The sequence below is a fragment of the Tachyglossus aculeatus genome, chromosome X1 (genome assembly GCF_015852505.1).
Source record: "Tachyglossus aculeatus isolate mTacAcu1 chromosome X1, mTacAcu1.pri, whole genome shotgun sequence".
Taxonomy (NCBI): Eukaryota; Metazoa; Chordata; class Mammalia; order Monotremata; family Tachyglossidae; genus Tachyglossus; species Tachyglossus aculeatus.
The window spans coordinates 107,869,299-107,894,062 of NC_052101.1; the positions used below are offsets into that span (position 1 = coordinate 107,869,299).

Here is a 24,764-nt window from a genome sequence, read left to right on the forward strand (position 1 = left end):
GAAGAGTTAACATTTCATAATCTGGGAGAAAGTCTGTGCTTCCTAGTGTGTCTCTCTCATGCTCGAAACAGAAGTCTGAGGACCAGCTACACCCAGACACAGTGACGACATCACCGGGGATGAAGAGCCTTTCCATTCATCACTCCCCCTTTCTTCAGCCTTCTGACCGGGACCCTACCTGGCACCTGGATTCCACTGGGGCATCTCGTCAGGAGAAACTTCGGAAAAGCGAGACGGGCAACGACAAGTTTCAATCACAACCCTTACAAAGCTGTCCCAGAATCCAATTCAGGCCAAAGCCAAACATAGAATCCCAAACCTCAAATTGACTGATGAAAATAGCTTTCGTTAAGCAATGAGGAGAATCTTTCCATGCCAAAAGATACAGGGAGTCTTATTCCAGAAAATATGAAATAACCAGGAAATTGGATGAACAAAATGACCACGGAGGCACCTTCGCAAACAAGACGAAAAACTATCTTCCGATGATTAAGTTTTCCCTTTGTTTGAAGAGCTGAAATAAAAATAGGAGGAAGAATTTTTAAAGTGAAGGGGTGAAGTGCTGGAGGGGCCTCTCTGTTTATAGGGTCCAATTTCACCAGAGTGGGCGATACTCACAGCAGAGGGTTTTCACCACAAATTATGCAAACCTGATGAAACAGCCAAAAACTTGTACCAGATGTATTTGTGGATGTGGAATAAAATGGGGGCAACTGAGGGAGGTGTGGTGAGAAGAAAACAACATCTAGGAGAAGAAGAAAAAATAGGGGCTTCTGGCTAGTGGTTTTTTTGTTTTTGTTTTTTAATTATTTAAAAATCAACAACGTGTCCAAGCAGACAATGGTGAATCTTAGCTCTGCATAGAGAAGCAGTTTGTAACTTGTACTTCCCAAGCGCTTAGTACAGTGCTCTGCACACAGTAAGCGCTCAATAAATACGATTGAATGAATGAACGAATGCTCAATGGGAAATTCTGATCCTTTTGATGAGTGGCTCGCCCATTCACATGCTGTTTTGCCATAGCGGGAAAAAGAGGAAGCTTGTCAGCACAGACCTGTCTGAAAGGATCACATTCTGGCCTGGACTCCACAGGTCAGCTTTAAGAGTATGAAAGTCATGTGATATGAAGGGCTGTGGGGGAGAGAAAGGGGCCTACTCATGGAAGCCACGGCCTGTGCCGAACTCTGTGAGCTCCCCTCTGTAGCTCCACAGCCCGGCTTGGCTACCAGACTGAGGTCCACTGAGGTCCCCACACCATCAGGACTTCCCAGCAGTCCCTGCTCTGCTCTATCATGGCAGGGAGGAGCAGCACTATTGGAAGACCTTCTAACAACAACAATAATGAGAACAAAAGAATAATAATAATTATTATTGTGATATTATTGTGGTATTTGTTAAGCAGTTATTATGTGCCAAGCACTGTCCTAAGAGCAGGAGTAAATATAAGACAATCAGAATTAGCATTGTCCCTGTCCCACATGGGGCTCACAGTCTAAGGAGGAGGAAGAACATGTATTGAATCTCCTTTTTGCAGATGAAGGAACTGAGGCACAGAGAAGTGAAGTGACTTGCCCAAAGTCATGCAGCAGGCAAGTGGCAGAACTGGGATTAGAATCTGGGTCTCCTGACGCCCAGTCTTGTGTTCTGTATTATTAATAATAATAATAACAATAATAATAATGGCATTTGTTAAGTGCTTGCTATGTGCCAAGCACTGTTCTAAGCACTGGAGTAGATACAGGGTAATCAGGTTGTCCCATGTGCGGCTCATAGTCTTAATCTCCATTTTACAGATGAGGGAACTGAGGCACAGAGAAGTTAAGTGACTTGCCCAAAGTCACACAGCTGATAAGTGGCGAAGCCGAAATTAGAACCCATGACCTCTGACCCCCAAGCCTGGGCTCTTTCCACTAAGCCATGCTGCTTTCCACTGGGTCAGGCTGCTGCTACAATTATTGTGACTGTTAGACTCTGAGCTGTGATGAGCCTGAAACTCTGCTCCTCTATCCACAGTTCCCTAACGCTTTTATGTATTTCTCAAGATCCTTGTCTTTTATGTAGCGAGAAGCATCATGGCTCAGTGGAAAGAGCACAGGCTTGGGAGTCAGAGGTCATGGGATCTAATCCCGGCTCCACCACTTGTCAGCTGTGTGACTTTGGGCAAGTCACTTCACTTCTCTGAGCTTCAGTTACCTCATCTGTAAAATGGGGATTAAGACTGTGCACCCCAGATGGGACAACCTGATCACCTTGTATCCCCTCCCAGCACTTAGAACAGTGCTTTGCATATAGTAAGTGCTTAACAAATACCATCATATATATATACAGTAAGCACTTAACAAATGCCATGATTATTATTATTATTATTATTATTATTATGTAGCTTTTGTGTTTGTATTGTTTTGTCTTTCCTTATGTATCTGTCACTAGTCTCCTTTCCTCCCCTTATTCTTAGATTGTGAGCCTCTTGGGGTTCAAGGACCATGTCTAATTCTCAAACTTACATTTTTTCCCAGAGCTTAGTACCAGCTTTGCACAAAGTAGGTGTTTAATAGATGCTATTACTGCTACTCAAACCCATACCAGGAAATAATAATAATAATATTAATAATAATAATGGTATTTGTTAATCACTTACTATATGCCAAGCACTGTATTCAGCATTGGAGGAGATACAAGATAATCAGGTCCCACCTGGGGCCCATAGTCTCAATGGGAGGGAGAAAAGGTATTGAATTCCCATTTTGCAGCTGAGGGAACTGAGGCACAGAGAAGTTGAGTGACTTGCCCAAGGTCACACAGCAGTAAGTGGCAGACCTGGAATTAGAACCCAGGTCCTTTGATTCCCAGCTAGGCCATGCTGCTTTCCGTAGACTTCATCATTTTATGCTCAAAAAGGCATAGGCATTTCTTCCCCCAGTTGTTTGACAGTACTCTACATAAATTAGATGTTCAGTAAACGGTATTGAATGTTCTCCAGTGTACTGGATATGGTTATTCTATTCAAAGAGGGAAAAGCCACTTTTCCCTCTCTTTTTAAAAGCCACTTAAATCTAAACTTCTGTGGAGATCAACTTGTACTTCCCAAGCGCTTAGTACAGTGCTCTGCACACAGTAAGCGCTCAATAAATACGATTGATGATGATGATAAAAGTGTCCTGCCTCAGTTTAGACCACATGAACATAACCTCAAGGTTAGATGATAATGAGAAACTTTGAAATCTAACTTTGAATATAATATATAAATATAACAAATATAACTTTGAATGCTTTTAATTTATTAGTTGTAAGCTTCTTGAGGGCAGGGATTTGTCTACCAATTCTCTTGTATCGTGCTTTCCCAAGCATTTACTATGGCATTCTGTGCATAGTGAGCACTCAATAAATGCTACCTGACATTCTTTCTACAAACAAGACAGGTGCTCTTTTTAGTAATTTTTCCAGATTTTAATATTTCCTCAGCTGGAATCTGAGAGGGCTGTTGTAACATCAGCTCTCCCAAGCAAGATCATTTGAGAGTCAGGTGACAGCCACATTCGTTTGGGGTGGAGACAGGGGAGAGTTTCAACTAGCGCAATCGTGGCTGCGCTCAGCACCCCAAAATCTAACTAGAGGCAGTAAATCAATCAAATATATTTACTGAGTGTTCACTGTGTGCACAGCACTGTGCTAAGCGCTTGGGAGAACACAACAGAGTTGAAAGACATGTTCCCTGCCCACACGGAGTTTACAGTCTAGTAAATGAGAGTGCTGTTCCTAAAATCAGCATTTCATTAATTATCTCTTTATAGTTCCTCATTCTTGAAACGCAGAGACCCACAAAGACCCCTTCAATACCTCCATCACCCAAGGTAATCAACAAGAGCTGCCCAAGAATGGTGAAAAGAGAAATGACTGAAATGTCACACCCAAATTCTCACTCACCCACTCCACTCCACCCATTTCCTTAAATCAGCTGTCCTGAAATTTCACCCAACTCCTGCCACAGACTCACAGACCACCTGCTTACTTTGGCATAAAAGGTACAGCATGATTCAGATTCCTCTTTTTCTGTGTTGGACCTTCCCTGGGGGAACATGATTAACAGCAGGGTGAGACTGGCTCAGGAGCAAATGGGAAACAAGTTATCCAACAGGAAACACACAGAAGCACAGTGGCCTAGTGGATACAGGCCTGGGAGCCAAAAGGACCTAGGTTCTAATTCTGGCTCTGCCACTTGTCTGCTGGGTGACTTTGGGCAGGTCACTTAACTTTTCTGTCCCTCAGTAACAACAATTATAAAATGGGGATGAAGATTGAGCCCCATGTGGGACAAGGTCTATGTCCAACCTGATTAGCTTGTATCTACCCCAGCACTTAGAACAGTGCTTGACACATAGTAAGTACTCAACAAATATAATTATTATTATTATTATCATTATTATTATTACCTCTTTCTTGACCAGGAATACCATCTCCTGGGACCAATGGGTTCAACGTGCAATAAAATACCCTTTTACTGTCTCTTCTAGGCCCAAGGAAAGCTGATGCAGAGAAGTCTTTAGTAATAATAATAATAATGATGGCATTTCCGTGGCTCAGTGGAAAGAGCACAGGCTTGGGAGTTAGAGGTCATGGGTTCAAATCCCAGCTCTGCTGCTTGTCAGCTGCGTGATGCTGGGCAAGTCACCTAACTACTCTGTGCCTCAGTTCCCTCATCTGTAAAATGGGGATTAAGATTGTGAGCCCCACGTGGGACAACCTGATCACCTTGTATCCTCCCCAGCACTTAGAACTGTGTTTTGCACATAGTAAGTGCTTAACAAATGCCATCATTATTACTATTATTTGTTAAGCACTTACTATGTGCAAAACACTGTTCTAAGTGCTGAGGAGGATACAAGGTGATCAGGTTGTCCCACGTGGGGCTCACAGTCCATCTCCGTTTTACAGATGAGGGAACTGAGGCACAGAGAAGTGAAGTGGCTTGCCCAAGGTCACACAGCATGTCCAAGAGGCTGGCTATTGAAAAATTTCCCTGTCGGACGCAGGGAAAATGTAGGTCAGCATTCAGGAAAAGGGAATTGTTCTAAGTGGTTCCCTTTCTCGGTGTCTCAAATAATGAGTGTATCTAATTCACTAACCTGGCAGGATCTAGTTCTCTCTCCCTAGATATCTTTATATCTGTATAGCTATATATAGATATACACATATACATATATATGCATATATAGCTATATATAGTTATATATAACTATATATAATATATATTATATAATATAATTAATATTATTAATATTATTAATAATATAATATAATAATATATATTATATTATATATAGTTATATATAATGGATATCTATATCTTTATGGAGAGAGAGCTCCAGATCTCTCCAGGTGAGTGAATATCTATGTCTATATAGAGAGAAAGACATAGCTGGGAAGCTGAGCCAGCTCAAGGCCTGATAATTGCAATTATTTTCCTCATTGGTGAAAATCACTAAAATTCAGCAGTTTGGTTTCTGGGTAGAAATTGAGGAAACTGCATCTCCACCCTTGACCCAGATAATAGTGATGTGCTGTAGTGTCCAATGGAATCATAATCCAGAACAACAGTCATTTTATCCTTCAGTTATGCTCCAGAGCAGACTTGGCAGATTGCTGTTCTAGAACTTTTTTTTCCCACTGAGCCAAACTGGAATCCCTATAAATTCTGCCCAGAGATCTTCTAAGCTTAGCGAATAAGTACCTAACTCAAAAGGGAAAACCAAAAACAGACAACTGATTTGAGTTTTGCAGAAAAATGAAAGGATGGAACAGTTTCACCAAGAAAGGCTTTGCATGGAGACCAGAGGGCACTCATTCATTCATTCAATTGAATTTATTGAGCATTTACTGTGTGCAGAGCATTTTACTAAGCACTGACGATCGTAGCTGAAGTGGTTATTTAATGCAAATTCACAGACTGCTTTAAGGATGTGGAATATAAGTTGCACCAGTGAAATGTGCTCTAAACTTAAAGGAAGTCATTCGTTCACTGATAATACAAGTCATAATTGTAAAAGGGGCCTTCCCTGACTTACCCCTCTGTTCCTCTTCTCCCACTCCCTTCTGCACTGCCCTGACTTGCTCCCTTAATTCATCCCCTTTATTCATATACAGCACCTGTATATATGTTTGTACAGATTTATTACTCTATTTTACTTGTACATATTTACTATTCTATTTATTTTATTTTGTTAGTATATTTTGTTTTGTTGTCTGTCTCCCCCTTCTAGACTGTGAGCCTGTTGTTGGGTAGGGACCATCTCTATATGTTGCCAACTTGTACTTCCCAAGCGCTTAGTACAGTGCTCTGCACACAGTAAGCGCTCAATAAATACGATTGAATGAATGAATGAATGAACTCTAAACATACACCCAACACGTGTTAATACTGGCTTAGCTTTCTGGTGACCTAAGATTAGCTGGGTCTTGTGCAGTGACATTTCAACAACGGAATACAAGCCAAAATTTTAGATATGAATGATTCTAAGAAAACTAACATTTTTTTTAAGAGAATACACGTCAGACCTTCACATCCCCAAGCCATGGCATAGGCAAAATGGGTTACAGGAGGGCAGATCCCATTTCTTTTACTTTTAGTGTAATAATAATAATAATAATAATGGCATTTGTTAAGCACTTACTATGTGCCAAGCACTGTTCTAAGTGCTGGGGGGGGGGGGGGGAATACAAGGTAATCAGGTTGTCCCACATGGGGCTAACAGTCTTAAGCCCCATTTTACATATGAGGTAACTGAGGCACAGGGAAGTGAAGTGACTTGCCCAAAGTCACACAGCAGACAAGTAGTGGGGGCAGGATTAGAACCCATGACCTCTGACTACTAAACCCGTACTCTTTCCACTAAGCCACACTGCTTCTCTTGGGAAAGTGTACTCTCCTAAGAGCTTAGCACAGTGCTCTACATACACAAGGTACTCAGTAGATGCTGTTGATGATGAGGAGGAGGGAGAACAAATTAAAGGAGTTTGTAAAATCAATCAATCAATCAATCAATCGTATTTATTGAGCGCTTACTATGTGCAGAGCACTGTACTAAGCGCTTGGGAAGTACAAATTGGCAACACATAGAGACAGTCCCTACCCAACAGTGGGCTCACAGTCTAAAAGGGGGAGACAGAGAACAGAACCAAACATACCAACAAAATAAAATAAATAGGATAGAAATGTACAAGTAAAATAAATAAATAAATAGAGTAATAAATATGTACAACCATATATACATATATACAGGTGCTGTGGGGAAGGGAAGGAGGTAAGATGGGGGGATGGAGAGGGGGACGAGGGAGAGAGGAGGGAAGGGGCTCAGTCTGGGAAGGCCTCCTGGAGGAGGTGAGCTCTCAGCAGGGCCTTGAAGGGAGGAAGAGAGCTAGCTTGGCGGAGGGGCAGAGGGAGGGCATTCCAGGCCCGGGGGATGACGTGGGCCGGGGGTCGACGGCGGGACAGGCGAGAACGAGGTACAGTGAGGAGATTAGCGGTGGAGGAGCGGAGGTTGCGGGCTGGGCAGTAGAAGGAGAGAAGGGAGGTGAGGTAGGAGGGGGCAAGGTGATGGAGAGCCTTGAAGCCCAGGGTGAGGAGTATCTGCCTGATGCGCAGATTGATTGGTAGCCACTGGAGATTTTTGAGGAGGGGAGTAATATGCCCAGAGCGTTTCTGGACAAAGATAATCCGGGCAGCAGCATGAAGTATGGATTGAAGTGGAGAGAGACACGAGGATGGGAGATCAGAGAGAAGGCTGGTGCAGTAGTCCAGACGGGATAGGATGAGAGCTTGAATGAGCAGGGTAGCAGTTTGGATGGAGAGGAAAGGGCGGATCTTGGCAATGTTGCGGAGCTGAGACCGGCAGGTTTTGGTGACGGCTTGGATGTGAGGGGTGAATGAGAGAGCGGAGTCGAGGATGACACCAAGGTTGCGGGCTTGTGAGACGGGAAGGATGGTAGTGCCGTCAACAGAGATGGGAAAGTCAGGGAGAGGACAAGGTTTGGGAGGGAAGACAAGGAGCTCAGTCTTCGACATGAGCTTTAGGTGGCGGGCGGACATCCAGATGGAGATGTCCTGAAGGCAGGAGGAGATGCGAGCCTGGAGGGAGGGGGAGAGAGCAGGGGCAGAGATATAGATCTGGGTGTCATCAGCGTAGAGATGATAGTTGAAGCCGTGGGAGCGAATGAGGTCACCAAGGGAGTGAGTGTAGATTGAGAACAGAAGGGGACCAAGCACTGAACCTTGGGGAACCCCCACAGTAAGAGGATGGGAGGGGGAGGAGGAGCCTGCAAAAGAGACTGAGAAAGAACGACCGGAGAGATAAGAGGAGAACCAGGAGAGGACGGAGTCTGTGAAGCCAAGGTCAGATAGTGTTTTGAGGAGAAGGGGGTGGTCCACAGTGTCAAAGGCAGCTGAGAGGTCGAGGAGGATTAGGACAGAATATGAGCCGTTGGATTTGGCAAGCAGGAGGTCATTGGTGACCTTTGAGAGGGCAGTTTCCATGGAATGAAGGGGACGGAAGCCAGACTGGAGGGGGTCGAGGAGAGAGTTGTTGTTGAGGAATTCTAGGCAGCGCGTGTAGACAACTCGTTCAAGGAGTTTGGAAAGGAATGGTAGGAGGGATATGGGACGATAACTAGAAGGTGAGGTGGGGTCAAGAGAGGGTTTTTTTAGGATGGGAGAGACATGGGCATGTTTGAAGGCAGAGGGGAAGGAACCAGTGGAGAGTGAGCGGTTGAAGATGGTAGTTAAGGAGGGGAGAAGGGATGGAGCGAGAGATTTCATAAGATGAGAGGGAATGGGGTCAGAAGCACAGGTGGCTGGAGTAGCACTTGAGAGGAGGGAGGAGAGTTCCTCTGAGGATACTGCTGGGAAGGATGGGAGAGTAGCAGAGAGTGTTGAGAGCCGGGGGGATGGAGAAAGGGGGGAGGAGACTTTGGGGAGGTCGGACCTGATGGATTTAATTTTGTTAATGTAGTAGGAGGCCAGATCGTTGGGGGTGAGGGAAGGAGGAGGGGGAGGAACCGGGGGCCTGAGAAGGGAGTTGAATGTACGGAAGAGCTGGCGGGGGTGATGGGCATGGGTGTCAATAAGGGAGGAGAAATAGTTTTGTCTGGCAGAAGAGAGGGCTGAGTTGAGGCAGGAAAGGATAAACTTGAAGTGAACGAGGTTGGCATGGTGTTTAGACTTTCGCCTGCAGCGTTCGGCAGCTCGAGCATAAGAGCGAAGGAGGCGGACAGTGGCAGTGATCCAGGGCTGTGGGTTAGTGGTGCGAGAGCGGCGAAGGGAAAGGGGAGCAAGTGAGTCTAGCTGAATAGAGAGGGTAGAGTTGAGAGCAGTAATCTGATCATCAAGACTGGGTAGAGAGGAGAGGGCGGCGAGGTGGGGTGGGGTGGGGTGGGGTGGGGCGGCGAGGTGGGGTAAAACTCCATGGAAAGGAAGCCATCTAAATGCATCAGCCACAAGGAAATAGCAAATGCTTGGCAAACATCTACTGATGTTTGGTTATCTGGAAACAACCCAGCCTGCACGCTTCACTCCTCCGAGGCCAACCTACTCACTGGACCTTGATCTCATCTATTCCCTTATTAAAATCTCGTCTTCTCCAAGAGACCTTCCCTAAGCTCTCGTTTCCCCTACTCCTTCTCCTTTCTGCATCACCCTTGCGCTTGGATTTGGACCCTTTATTCTCCCCCACCCTCAGCCCCACAACATTTATGTCCACATCCATCATTTATAGTAATGTCTGCCTCCCCCTCGACTGTAAGCCTGTCATGGGCAGGGAATGTGTCTACCAACTGTGCTGTACTGCACTCTCCCAATCAGTACGGTGCACTCTGGTTCCAGGGGCAAGAGATCCCAAGTTGTCAGGTGGAGCGGCCCCCTCTGTGTTTGCGAAGTCTGGTGGGTCTGGAGAATCAGATGGCTAGGTCTTGGTGCCAAGGACCCTTAAAAGACCAGCAAACAACAAACCCATTAGACAGCCAGGGTTGTTTTGCTTCCGCAGCTGTCCCTGGAGCAGGGCCAAGGGGCCCAGAGGCCAGTCATTTCCTTTACACACAACAGCAGCATGTTCATAATGTGAAGTTTTAAGTTCAAAGGCAGGGGCGACAGAATGGGAGGTAGAAAAGTCGTGGGAGGGAAAGGCAAAGGCTCAGAGAGCACCCTGACAGTCTCCACCGCTTTGCTTAGCTGGGTTCCTGTGAGCATCTGGAGACCTCCAACATCTTCCTCAGCTACCGCAGAACTGCTCTGGGCTGGAGAGGCCGGCATTCCCCCCCCCCCCCCCCCCTTTTTTTTTGAGCACATGTACTTGGGGCAGGGAGAGGGCAGGGTGCTGGGAGTGAACTTGTTGGGAATAGGGCTAGAGGGGAGAACATGGGGAGAAGGAAAAGGGGTAGGGAGAAGAGGAGAAGGAGGAGAAGGAGGGAAGGAGAGAAGGAATGAAGGACCAAGAGGGGAGGAAAGGAGAAGAGGGGTTAAGGAAGAGGAAGGTAAGAGAGCACCCCAGAGCAGCAACTGTATCTTTATTTTCACTATACCACTTCTAAGTGCCTAATATAGTGTCGTGCACACAACAGACACTCAAAAAACATGATTTAGTGAATCGACCCTGACTGCCTTACAGTCTTCTCCTCTACCACTGCCACTTGCCTTGTCCTCTTTGGGTTCAGGGGCCAGGACTGAAGCTCTTCGCACCCCCACCCTTGGAGGCTATGAGGAAGAGCCCTCCAGAGCTACTGCAGAGGCTGTTGAAACTCAGTGGGGCAGACAGGCTCCACGCCCCCTGCCCGCTGCCATCGCCCTCAGTCAATGAGGGTGGTGGTGACAGCTCAGCTGGCCAGCCCTGGGCTGATGGACTTCTTGGCTCCACTTCTGATTTCTTCCTGGCTCCAAGTGGTGGGCTAGCTACGGCTGCCCACCCTGCCTCATACGGTTCTGCCATTTTGGGGGGTTCAGGTTAGACTCGGAAGGACCCGGGTTCGAGTACCAGCTCTGTCACTTGTCTGCTGTGTGACTTTGGGCATGTCATTTCACTTCTCTGCACCTCAGTTACCTCATCTGGAAAATGGGGATTAAGACTGTGAGCCCCATTTGGGACAAGGACTGTGTCCAACCTGATTAGCTTGCATCTACCCTGGCACTTAGAACAGTGCCTAGCTCATAGTAAGCACTTGACAAATACCATAAAAACAAACAAAACCCTCCAAAACTCAGCTTCTACCTTCTGATTGCTGACAGTCTAGTGAGAAGCAAGACGAACTCAAAAATGCTACATAAACACGCACAGTTCACGCAGTCGCACAGCTCACATAGGACACAAAGATGGCAGTATATAAGTTAACAGTAAATATGTACACAGAAGACAGGCTTCGCCACCTGCAATGGTAATACTGGATAACTAGGGAAGACTCTCTGGTGAAAATAGATTTGGAGCTAAGCCCTAAAGGACAGGAAGGATATGAATTAGTGGAGGGAAAGGAATATGCCATTTAAGGTTAGCAGGGCAGGAGATGAAGGACTGTCCACGGACAATGACGAGATTTTTCCGGCTGGAATGGTGGAGGTGGAGAGGGCTATAGTAATCTCTCAATCAATGGTATTTATTGAATGCTTACTTTTTTTTAGGGCATTTCTTAAGCACTTGCTATGTGTCAGGTACTGTACTGAGCACTAGGGTAGATACAAGATAGTCAGGTTGGACCCAGTCCCTCTCCCACAGGGGGATCGCAGCCTTAATCCCCATTTTACAGATGAGGTAACTGAAGCACAGAGAAGTGAAGTGACTTGCCCAAGGTCACACAGCAGATAAGTGGCAGAGCAGGGATTAGAATACAAGTCCTCTAACTCCCAGGCCCATGCTCTATCCATTAGGCCATGCTGCTTCTCAGGTTTCTCTAGGTGAAGCCCTGTACTAAACGCTTGGGAGAGTAAAGTACCAGAGAGTTGGGAGACACGATTCCTGCCCTCAAGAAGTTTACAATCCTAGTGGGCTACAATCTAGTAGCAGAACATTAGGGTGGTTGGAAAGACGTAGGAAAAGATGTGGAAATGACCCAAACACCTATGTGGCAGGAATGGATCTCCTACTACAGTCCAGCCCTCAAACTTCGCTCCACTAATGATGGCTTACTCACCGGGCCCTGTTCTCGTCTATCTAATGGCTGATACCTTTCCCACGTCCAAGCCTTTCCCTAGCCTGGAACTCCCACCCCCTCCATATTCACCAGACCACCACTCTCCCCACCTTCAAAGCATTATTAAGGTCACATCTCCTCCAAGAGGCCTTCCCTGACTAAGCCCTCTTTTCCTCTTCTCCCTCTCTCTTTTACATCGTCTATGCACTTGGATCTATTGACCTTAGGGTATTTGATATTCACCCCACCCTCAAACCCACAGCACTTATGTATATATCTTTAAATTATATATTATAAATTATTTATTTACATTAATGTCTATCTCCCATTCCAAAATGGATGTTTGTTGTGGGCAGGGAACATGTCTGCCAACTCTGTTGTCCTGTCCTCTCCCAAGCGCTTAGTTCAGTGCTCTGCATATAGTAAGCACTCAATAAATACCATTGGGTGGAAAAATGGCCCCATGAGGCACATATGTGCCAACCAGCTAGCAGATGGCATCCTTTTTCTTCTGAGAATTGACTAGAATCAGATCAAACCAGCCTCCATGAGTTTTTAGGGTGAAAGAATCCGGGAAGAATTAATCCCATCTGAAACTAAGCTCCCTTGATTCTCCTCCACACACATCCATGGACTACATGTAGTCTGATGGATGCTTTTGGAGTATCTGGAATAGCATTCCTGATATTGTTGCCAACTTGTACTTCCCAAGTGCTTAGTACAGTGCTCTGCAGACAGTAAGCACTCAATAAATACGATTGAATGAATGAATGAATATGCACACTAGTCTTGGACTTCTACAGTCAGCTTAATGGGATTTGCCATAACGACAAGTGAAATTCAGAACAGATTAGGCGATGGAGTGGGGAAGTAGGGCAAGGGAGAGGAGAATTAAACACAAGACAGAGAGATGCAGAGTGATGGGAAGGGTGAGGGCTGGATTTATAAAACTGGGAGAACGTTTCAAATAATTCTGACAAACACAAAGAAGCCCAGCCAGCCATCTGGACTGAGGGACTGAGTGAGTATCTGCTAAGCAGCTGGTTCCAGCACCACCGCCTTCTTCAGAGATGTACTTTACAGTTTTTCCCTTTTAGATGGAGACTTGGTTTCCTTCCATTGTTTCCTCTTCCACAGAGTTTTACAGAATATATTAAAAAAATCCAAAGTATGATCCCTTTGTATAGTAATTATCTGTCATTAGTCTCACGTGCTCTCACAAACTCACAGGTGTTTCCCCCCTCGCCTCCCTCCAATGGAGGTTATGCATTAAGGATTTTGTGGTTTATGGCAAGGTTTATTCCCAAGGGGATCAACCAAGGCTCTATTTACGTTCAAGTTGAAACTGTTCGCAAGAATGGCTCCATTTAATGAGTTTCTGCAATATAAAAAATGAATCATTAAAACCTTTCAGAGTGGTCACAAGGGGCCGGCTCCTCAGTGTGGAAGTGTGAGGGGAGTGTACGTTCCAGAATGCTGAATTCTGGGATTGTGTTAACCTGCTGCCAAATATTCTGCTCTGGCCAAGGGCATCGTGGTACCTGGGAAATACTGAGCTGCCTGCCTGTACAGATCAACAGGGCAGCAGTCCTCGGACTCTGAGAAGCAGTGTAGCTTCTCGCCTGGAATGCCCTCCCTCTGCCCATCCGCCAAGCTAGCTCTCTTCCTCCCTTCAAGACCCTACTGAGAGATCACCTCCTCCAGGAGGCCTTCCCAGACTGAGCCCCTTCCTTCCTCTCCCCCTCGTCCCCCTCTCCATCCCCCCCATCTTACCTCCTTCCCTTCCCCACAGCACCTGTATATATGTTTGTACATATTTATTACTCTATTTATTTTACTTGTACATATCTATTCTATTTATTTTATTTTGTTAGTATGTTTGGTTTTGTTCTCTGTCTCCCCCTTTTAGACTGTGAGCCCACTGTTGGGTAGGGACTGTCTCTATATGTTGCCAACTTGTACTTCCCAAGTGCTTAGTACAGTGCTCTGCACACAGTAAGCGCTCAATAAATATGATTGATTGGTTGATTGATTGATAGCTTAGTGGACAGAGCACAGGCCTGGAAGTCAGAAGGACCTGGGTTCTAATCCCTGCTCCACCACTTGAAGTGACTTGAGGCAAGTCACTTCACTTCTCTGTGCCTCAGTTACCCCATCTGTAAAATGGGTATAAAGACTGAGAATCCCATGTGGGAGAGGGACTGTGTCCAACCAGATTATCTCATATCTACCCCAGTGCTTAGAACAGTGCCTGGCACATAGAAAGCACTTAAATACCATCATTATTATTATTATTTGGTTGGCACATAGTAAGCACTTAACAAATACCATTATTTTTATTATCTCAATTTCTGGGTTACCCTGGTCTTCACTGCTTCAGCCACACAATCAATTAATCAATGGTATTTACTGAGCGGTAACAGTGTGCAGAGCACTGTACCGAGCGCTTGGGAAAGTACAACCGAGTTGGTAGACACCATCCTTGCCCACAGGGTGCTTGCTATCTACATCCCCAACAGCTCCCTCCCCTTGCTAAGCGGGGCACGATGAAGCTGCCAGCAGTGTGCAGCATTCAGTTGAAAGGTGCAGAATTTGGTTACTACTCTCAGAAAGGTGTACAATCCTCGTCTGATTTTCAATAACGGGACAGTAGTAGTCTTGTCACGAGAGGAGCAGCGTGGCTAGTGGAAAGAGCCCGGGCCTGGGAGTCGGAGGCTCTGGGTTCTAATCCTGGCTCTGCCACTTACCTGCTGTGCGAAGTTGGGCAAGTCACTTCACTTCTTTGGGCCTTCATTACCTCATCTGTAAAATGGGGATTCAGTTCCTGTTCTCTCTCCTACTTAGATTGTGAGCCCTGTGTGGGACAGGAACTGTGTCTGACTAGACTACCCTGTATCTTCCCCAGTGCTTAGAACAGTGCTCAGCACATAGTTAAGCACTGAACAAATACCACAGTTATTATTACACATCCTGGGCCTGGTTCAGTACCAGTTGTGGCACAAAGGCCCTGACCTCACTTCCAGAAATGCTGCATTGTGGGGGTCTCCAAGAGCTCAAGGGGTAACTGCCATATACCGAAGAATTGGGGGCCACTTCTTATTTGGCCTGATTCACTTCAGATCTGGCAGTCCCAGAGCTGGGGCCCCCAAACAGGAGACCTAGAGGATGGGTGGGTGCCTGCCCCCGGTTCAAGGCCAGCTGGGTCCAGTCGTCTCCTGTTTCAACCCGGGCTTGGATCCCTTGGGCCGTCCCAAGCCCTCGTGAGGTGACACCCCCCTCCCCCCACAAACCAACCACCACATCAGTGCTGAATGTCACTACGGTCTTGTCCCCTCTTCCTTTCCTTGGCTCAAGCGCTGCTGCTGCTAGAGGAGACTTGTTTTGATTATTTTACACAAATTACAACAGTTATACAACAGCTTGAACTTTCCTTCCTGGAACACTGCATCCTATGCATCCGACTCAGGGAACAAAACATCAAGGGGCTGAGACTCATTCTATAAGGTGCCCTGAGGAGAAGGTGTTGACTGTTCTAACTGACTGAAACTGGGAAGAGTAACCTGCTGTGCCCCGGGAGAGGGGACTGATAAATATCTGGGCTTTAAGAGTGACTCTGTGATATTTGGATTTTGTGTTGGCATCAGATGCTACACCATATGCCGTGTTATCATACGGGGTTGTGTTTTTCCAAGAAAGGCTGCACGAAATGAAAATACTGTACTGTATTTCACTACTGTGAACCCGGACTTCTTGATATTCACGTACATACCGTAATCCCCTGCAACACTTCAATTCTTTGAAAAGGGAGTTTACTTAAAAGAAAAGATTATTTCTCAACCTGATCATTTCACTTTAAAAAGTATAAATCTCGCCTCTGGTGTCAGTGCTAGGCTTGCCAATGTGCAAAGCTGTTATTTCACATACGTGAAAAGAAAATCGGCACCAGATCCGCACAAAATAAACCACTGGCAAAAGCAACAATGAAGCTTGCCATTGAGAAGGTTAAATTCACAAAAGGGTCCTTCTATACTTTCCAAAATCTACAGACTTAAAAAGAATAGATATGTATACATTCACAGAAAATGAGGGTTTATATATACATATACGCTGGTTCCACTGTAGTGCATTCATCAAACTTATTCTAAGAAACTAACATCTCAGCTCTTCATACGTACACACACACACATATTCTCTGAACAAGCCACTTCAGAACTGATTAAAATGAAAAGCAGGAAATCAGGAATTATTCTTTTTTCAAGTGAATGCTTGCATATTACAATTTTCTTCCTTAATTGCTTTAATGAGACAATTCAGCATTTCACCTTAAGGTACTCTGATGAGATTACTTATGATTTTCATTCATCTTAAAATGATTTCGGACTATTTGAGGCAATCGGTTTTGTTTTGCAGTTGAACCAGCCATTCAAGTACAGTTGGTTCTCCCATCAGGCGGGAGCAGTATGCTCAAAAGAACCCTACATTAAGGAAAACTTGCATTATGATACTTGCAGCCTAGTGGAAAGAGCTCAGGACTGGGATTCAGAAGATGTGGGTTCTAATCCTGGCTCTACCACTTGCCTGCCATATGATCTTGGGCAAGTCACTTGACTTCTCCATGTCAATTTCCTCATCTGTTAAATGGAGGTTAAATGCCTGTTCTTCTTTTCCCCTTAGACCGTGAGCCCTACGTGGGATGGAGACTGTGTCTAATCTGACCATCTCGTATCTATCCCTGTGTTTAACACAGTGCTTGGCATGTAGTAAGTGCTTAACAATCACCACGATTATTTTAATCATCAGCCCTGTGTCTGATATGGCACAAACCCATTTCTTCAAACACTGAACTGCATTCCATCCAGATTCAGGTTGTTGGAAAAACTGTCCCTAATTCTGCCATCGAGTTTCATCCAAAATGAGAAATGAAAACACATGTATGTTATAGCAGAACTCACTGATGTCAAAGTGACCAGATTTTCTGGAGTACACGGTGAGCAGGAAGTGTGGGGAGGGAGTGGGGGAGGAGAGGGAAAGGCCCAGTGGTGGTGGGGGGAGAGTGGGAATGGAATAATAGTCAGGAGAGGGAGACAGACAAGCAAGTGACAAATCTACACAGTCATACCGATAGATCCACATGTATTCACCCAGACAGACACAGAATGACCCTGAGTAGCAGTAGTAATGGCCTGCATTAATAATAATAATAACAATAATAACTGTGGTATTTGTTAAGCTCTTACTATGGGTCAGGCACTTTACTAAGCGCTGGGGTAGACACAAGCTAATGAGGTTGGACACACTCTCTTGTCCCACATGTTACCATTTTACAGGTGAGGTAACTGAGGCACAGAAAAGAGAAGCAGCATGGCTCAGTGGAAAGAGCATGGGCTTGGGAGTCAGAGGTCGTGGGTTCTAATCCCAACTCCGTCACTTGCCAGCTGTGTGACTTTGGGCAAGTCACTTAACGTCTCTGTGCCTTAGTTCCCTCATCTGTAAAATGGGGATGAAGACTGTGAGCCCCAAGTGGGACAACCTGAATACCTTGTATCTCCCCCAGTGCTTAGAACAGTCCCTGGCACATAGTAAGCACTTAACAAATGCCATCATCATTATTATTATTATTAGAGAGTAAAGCGACTTGCCCACGGTCACACAGCAAAGTGGCAGAGCCGGGATTAGAACCCAGGTCCTTCTGATTCCCAGGCCTTGCCCTACCCACCAGGCCTTGCTCCCCCTTACTATGTGCAGAGCACTGTACTAAGCACTGGGAGACAAAACACAGGTGGGAACTAGGCATGGTCTGAATGAACAACAGCAACAGGATGCAGTAAAGCAGCTGTCACTTCCAATGTTTTTGCTGTTAGTTGCCTGGTGCAGCAGAGACCCCTAAGCAGCCCTTCTTCCCTAGAGTTGGGAACTCTGGGAAGCTGGTAGGAGCCTGAGCACAGCTCCTGCTTAACTTTCCGTTCCCTTCCCTAACTGCTGCTCTTCCGCTTTGTGGCACTAACCGGCACTCTGGACACCACCACCATGCCAGAAAGCAGGGCCAAAATGCCTCCGAAGGCAGGACAAAGAGCACGGGTTTGGGAGTCAGAGGTCCCGACTCTGCCACCTGTCAGTTTTGTGACTTTGGGCAAGTCACATAACTTCTCTGTGCCTCAGTTACCTCATCTGTAAAATGGTGATTAGGACTGTGAGCTCCATGTGGGACAACCTGATTACCTTGTATCAACCCCAGCGCTTAGAACGGTGCTCGGCACATAGTAGTAAGGCTTAACAAATACCATTATTAATGTTATTATTATTTCTATTTGTTCAATTAAAGAGGAAAACCATTTGACAGCATTTCAATACTATATAGAGTGGCCCTTCATTGTCACAGGAGACACCACTGAAGATGAAATTCACCTCTGGGTGTGTGTGTGTATGCGTGGCTAAAATGGCCAGTGCGGGACCCACAGATCCGATCACGTTGTGCACACAGAAACCCAAAACTCGATGGTACTTCATTTGCAATCTGTTCAGTGCCTACTAAAACGCTTTGAACAAAGTCCCTCAGAAAATGCCAGCAATGGTGATGATGCTCCCAGAAAGCACAGTCAGTTCTGTGATGCGGTAGTTGAGTTCTAGAAGAGGCACAATTAATGGAAAACTTGCACTGGAGTACTTTGGCCTCTACTGACGGCCATGGGCACACACGCTGTGCCTACTTGTGGCAACTTGTGGATCGTGTCCTCCGGAGAATGACGCGTGTTGTGGGAAGAACATTACGTAATTCTCCGATTGTGTTCTATCCGAATTGCATCACAAAGACACGAGTTACAGCAGGACAGACTACTGACATTCGGAAGAAAAATGGAAACTAGTTAAGGGCCAAATTTAGAAGGCAGTCTTCAGAATTGTGTTTGGAAGTTCTGTCTACTCACAGGGTTATAACTAGGGAGTTACTTGTCCTTTATTTCAACTTAGTTTTAATGGCATTCTATGGTTTTAATTAATGCCACACAGGACAGATTTAAAACTGAAATGTATAAATTAAAGGGGGGGGGGCAGAGGGAAGCACCCATGTGCTTTTGTTTAAAAGCCAACTGTTATACACTTGATTCAGGCGTGCCACATTTTGCAGTGAGAGAAATAGGATGCTCACACTAGATCAGGGACTCTAAGAACTGAATTTACCACTTGCTCTTATCTCTGCTTTTCTACCACATCATGGCTGTGGAGCACAGGAAGATCTAAGAAGACTGGGAAAGATTAAATGCCGGCATTCCCATAAACGCTTAATTCTTGCTGCCCGTACTTTCCATTTATCCATCCAAACCAAAAAATTTCAAAGATCCTGACAGGTACGAACATGCTCCCTTTTAATTACACTGCTGAATTGCTGCAATAACCAATTGCCAGGTTCAGCAAATAATTACAATCAAGAGCCCATTGTAACTAATAATCATTTAATGGCTGCTGTCCTAAAATGCTGTAATAAAGAGAGCTTTAATGAAGAAAACTGGAAATCAGCCAGGGTTTTATGGCAGCATGCTTAAAAAGAAAGAGCCATAATCTGTATTTAAGATTAAGAAAAGCCTTTAATCCAGATGCTCAAAATGAAACAAGAGAGTGCAGTCATGTTTTGATCAAAAGTTAGGGCAAGCATGAAAGAAAGCAAAGTAAATGCTTTCTAAAAACAACAGCAAATTATATTAAGCAAGCGTTTGCAACCATTTGCTTTGGAAAAAATGGAAAGAAAAAAACATCTGATTTTCATTTTGAACAGGAATATTCAGGGAAAATGGAATATATAAGAATAGCATTTTACTGGAATGATAAAATATCATTGAAACCATATCATTAGCTACCATTTGATCCATGGTATTCAATTCATTGCCTTTTCCTGAGATTTTATTTTTCAGGTCAGAAGACTTGGCCTGTCTCTGGAAAGTGTAATTAAAATCTAATACAAAGTCCTAATTGAAATGATTTGGATGATCTCAGCTCTAGCAAACAGTAGTTCTCATCAGGAAAACACCACATAAAATGCAGATCAACTGGCAGGTTTTTCCACTGTTTGTCCAAGGAGCATTTATTTGGCTAGCAAATTGAGAGCTCTGCAATTCCTAGAATTGCTGCTGTTTTCCGTGAACAAACATGCCCACTCGCCAGACAAACACGGGCCTCCAAATTCTGCCTGAAGAGAACTAGAGGCACAGAATTCGTTTTCTCCCCACAGTGCTGGTCCTTAGGGACAGGCTCGGATCCCCAGCTTTGAATCGATGTGGCTTTCAATGAGGGCTTACTATGTGCAGTGCTCTGCACCAAGCACCTGAGAGAGTATTCTACAACAGAGTATGTAGAGAAGCAGTGTGGCCTAGTGGGAAGAACCCGGGCCTGGAACACTTCTGCTGTGGGACCTTGGGCAAGTCACTTAACTCCCTGTGCCTCGGTTCCCTCATCTGCAAAATGGGGAAGCAATACCTTTTCTCCTTCCTACTTAGACTGTGAGCCCCATGTGGGATCTAATGATCTTGCATCCATTTACCCCAGCGTTTAGTACAATGCTTGCCACACTGTACGCTCTTACAATTATTATTCTGTTCCCTGCCCTCAAGGAGCTCACAGTATGGAGGGGACTTTCTCAGGCCTCAGCGGAAAGGGAGGTCTGGTGTTCTCTTCAGGCTGGGTTGGCCAGGACAGGAAATCTCAATCCCGGGCTCTGCTTGGGTGCCAGCTGGAGTCACATCTGGCAGGGTCGTTGGGGGCAGGGAATGTGTCTGTTTATTGTTATACTGTACTCTCCCAAGTGCTTAGTACAGTGCTCTGCACACAGTAAGCGCTCAATAAATACCATTGAATAAATGAATGAAGAGTAGCCATTCTGTGGCTCATGTGGGGTTCCAGAGTGCTGTGACTTTTCCTAGAGATCTGTGCCATGGCTCTCCCTGCTATGGTAATAATAGTAATAATAATAATAACAACAATAATAATTATGGTATTTGTTAAGCACTTACTATGTGTCAGGTACTGTACTAAGTGCTGGGAAGGTGCATCAGACTCCTTTCTGATCTCCCAACCTCCTGTCTCTCCCCACTTCAGTCTATACTTCATTCTGCTGCCTGGATTATCTTTCTACAAAAACGTTCTGGGCATGTCACCCCCCTCCTCAAAAATCTCCAGTGGTTGCCTATCAACCTCTATATCAAGCAAAGACTCCTCACTGTTGGCTTCAGAACTTTCCATCACTTGGCCCCCTCCTATCTCACTTCCTTTCTCTCTTTCTAAAGCCCAGCCTGCACACTCCACTCCTCTGGTGCTAACCTTCTCATTGTGCCTCACTCTCGCTGTCCTGCCATTGACTCCTGGCCCACATCCTACCACTGGCCTGGAATGCCCTCCCTCCTCAAATCCGCCAATCACACTTCCCCCCTTCAAAGCCCTACTGAAGGGTCACCTCTTCCAGGATGCCTTCTCAGACTAAGCCCCCCTTTTCATCAGCTCCCCACCCCATAGCACTTGTGTATATATTTACATATCTCTAATTCTATTTATTTATATTAATGCCTGTTTTACTTGTTCTGATGTGTACATATATCTCTAATTCTATTTATTTATATTGATGCTATTGATTCCTGTTTACTTGTTTTGATGTCTGTCTGCCCCCTTCTAGGCTGTGAGCCCATTGTGGGCAGGACTGTCTCCCTTTGTTGCTGAATTGTACTTTCCAAGTGCTTAGTACAGTGCTCTGCACACAGTAAGTGCTCAATAAATGCTTGAATGAGTGAATGAAATACAAGTTAATCAGGTTGGACACAGTCCCTGTCCCATGGGGGGGCTCACAGTTTTAATTCCCCTTTTACACATGAGGTAACTGAGGCTCAGAGAAGTGAAATGACTTGCCCAAGGTCAGATAGCAGACAAGTGGCAGAGCCGGGATTAGAACCCAGGTCCTTCCGACTCCCGGGACCGTGCTCTATCTACTTCGCTATGTTGAACACTGCAGGTGAAGAGCTCCCTGGAAGTGTTGCATATTTTCCTTATGTTTGTGGCAAAAACAATGGTAAAGTGCTCCAGGTTCAAGATCATAATTAAAAATTTTATTAAGCACCCTTATGGGTAAGCCATTCGGTGAGGACTAGAGAAATGTGACACGCCATTATCACTGTCCATCTAACTCGAAAGATTCTGGAGCTAATTCACCATCACAGTGCCAGTGCTAGATGGCTCTGGGCTGCAAGTCCCATTTCTTCAAAGACAGAGTCCAGTATTCAGTCTGTCAGTGGTACTTGCTGAGCACCATCTGTGTGCAGAACACTCTACTAAGCTCAGAAGTGCCAAGGTGGTACTTGGGGATATACAGTGGGTAGGTGAGAGATGAATCCGGGAAGGACACCTGGAGGAAGTGTGACTTCAGAAGAGCCCCAAAGATGGGGAGAGCCATGATGTGTCTGATGTGAAAGGGGAATGAGTTCCATGCATGAAGGAGGGTGTGAGCAAGATGGAGGCAGCCAGAGAGAGGAAAACCCGACCAGTGAGTAGGTTGGCTTGAGAAGAATGAAGAGTGTGAGCTGGGGTATAGTAGAAGTTAGGGAGGGAATGATGAAGTGTCTTATAGCCAATGGTCAGGAGTTTTGGCTTCTTGGAGAGAGGAATGGTTAACCCCTTTCAGTAGCCCCAAAGGGTCAATTCAGCAGCAGCAGTAATGGCAGAAGCTGCTGTTGCCAAGCTTATAGGGTTGAAGAGGTTGCCCAAATGTCTCCACGCTGCCCTGTCACTCCTGGCACCAATGCAGAGGGCTCCTCTCCTAGCCACCCTCAAAAGTGGGATCATCCCACCGGAGTTCTGGGCCCCAAAGCAGGGCTCCACCCATCCGTGTTGACCACTACATTAGCCATGTTTCAAAAAGGACGGTCTTTGTGGAGCTCTGAAGGGCCTTATTGCTCACACGATACACCTAACACACATAGAAGGAGGAATCAAAATGCCTCTCTTCCTAGACACAAAAGGCAACCAGAGAAGTGGGACCTATGTGAAACTGACATTATAATTTGAAAATGCTCCAAATGAAAGTGAGGGCATCATCCAAAACAAAAATTTACAAATATGGTAGGTGAGTTCATGAAAAAAACCACCCAAATACCCTGGAATCAGGCAATCAATCAGTCATTTGTATTTATTGAGCACTTACTGTGTGCAGAGCACTGCATTAAGCTCTTGGAAAAGTACAATATAATAGTTGATGGACACGTTCCCTGTCCACAGCAAGTTTATGGTCTAGAGGGGAAGACGGACATTAGTACAAATAAATGAAATTATGGATTTGCACATAAGTACTACGAAGCTAAGAGAGGGGTGAAAAAATCCTAGTGCAAGTGTGACACAGAAGCGAGTGGGAGAAGAGGAAATTGAGGGCTTAGTCAGTGAAGGCCTCTTGGAGGAGATGTATTTTTAAGAAGGCTTTGAAGTTGGGGAGAGTGAACGTCTGTCAGTTATGAAGAGGGAAGGAGCACTAAGCAACGTGGCTTAGTGGAAAAAGTCCGGGCTCGGGAGTCAGAGGTTGTGGGTTCTAATCCCGGCTCTGCCACTGATCAGCTGGGTGACCTTGGGCAAGTCACTTGACTTCTCTGTGCCTCAGCTACCTCATCTGTAAAATGGGGATTAAGACTGTGAGCCCCACGTTGGACAACCTGACTACCCTGAAACTACCCCAGTGCTTAGAACAGCCAGAAGACCTGGGTTCTAATCCCGGCTCCACCGTTTACTTGCTGAGTAACCCGGGGCAAGACACAACTTTTTCTGGGCCTCAGTTTCCTTCCTCTGTAAAATTGGCATGAAATGCCGTTCTCCCTCCTACTTTGGCTGTGAGTCCCGCATGGGAGAGGGACTGTGTCCAACCTGATTAACTTGCATCTACCCCAGAGCTCAGAACACTGCTCAACACACAGTACGCGCTTCAAGAATATCACAGTCATCATCATCATCATCATCATCATCAGTGCTACAGTTCCACCTACTCCATGAGTTTAGGAGCTTCAGGCTTTGAGTTGCAAATCACCGGAGGCTGCAAAAATATCAAAAGATCCAGGATTCTTTCAAAGCATTAGCTACCACTGGGGGAGAAAGAGTGATCGTGAATCTGCCAGCAAAACTGAGCAGGGAACCAGCAGCTCCTGTTTTAGAGCTAAGATATATAGTTCTTTCAAGGCTCCATCCCGCCCCCGCTCTAACTAATACCCAGTGGCCTGAAAGGCAATACATGTGCCAAAGGATTTTGACTTTCTTTCTTGCCTCCCTGGCAGGACCGGGCCTGCCGTTCCTTGCTTGAGCAAGGGGCCTCTTCTGATTCCCTCTGTGATCTTGTAATAAATCCAAAAGGTTAAAAATAATTTGCTAAGAACCCTTTAGACTTACTGAAACCCAAGAGCTTTTTGAGCCCTGTCCAGCCATACCTCAAAGGCCAACAGGACTTGAAAGTCAAGTTCTTTCCTAGCTGAATTCCTGAGTCACACTACTGACCTAGAATCTAATGCCCCACTGAGCCAGTTCTTGCCATTAAAAGCTTAGTAAGCAATGGCCCCATCCTTGGTAAATAGAAATGTAGTAGTAAGAGCAAAGGT

At 45.5% G+C, this 24,764-nt stretch overlaps 1 protein-coding gene across 5 annotated transcripts in view; it reads right to left on the reverse strand.

Moving 5' to 3' along the window:
• Positions 1–24,764, reverse strand: part of ATG7 (autophagy related 7) — a 281,509-nt gene that overhangs the window by 59,918 nt on the left and 196,827 nt on the right. For 4 of the 5 annotated variants that reach the window (XM_038772323.1, XM_038772325.1, XM_038772322.1 and 1 more), the window contains one exon: positions 13,472–13,540. The exons of the other annotated variant lie outside the window; for it this stretch is intronic. In XM_038772323.1, the coding sequence (XP_038628251.1) occupies positions 13,487–13,540 (54 nt within the window). In that variant the 3' untranslated portion in view covers positions 13,472–13,486. Of the gene's footprint in view, positions 1–13,471; positions 13,541–24,764 lie in introns of those variants that run through there. 5 annotated transcript variants of the gene reach the window in all.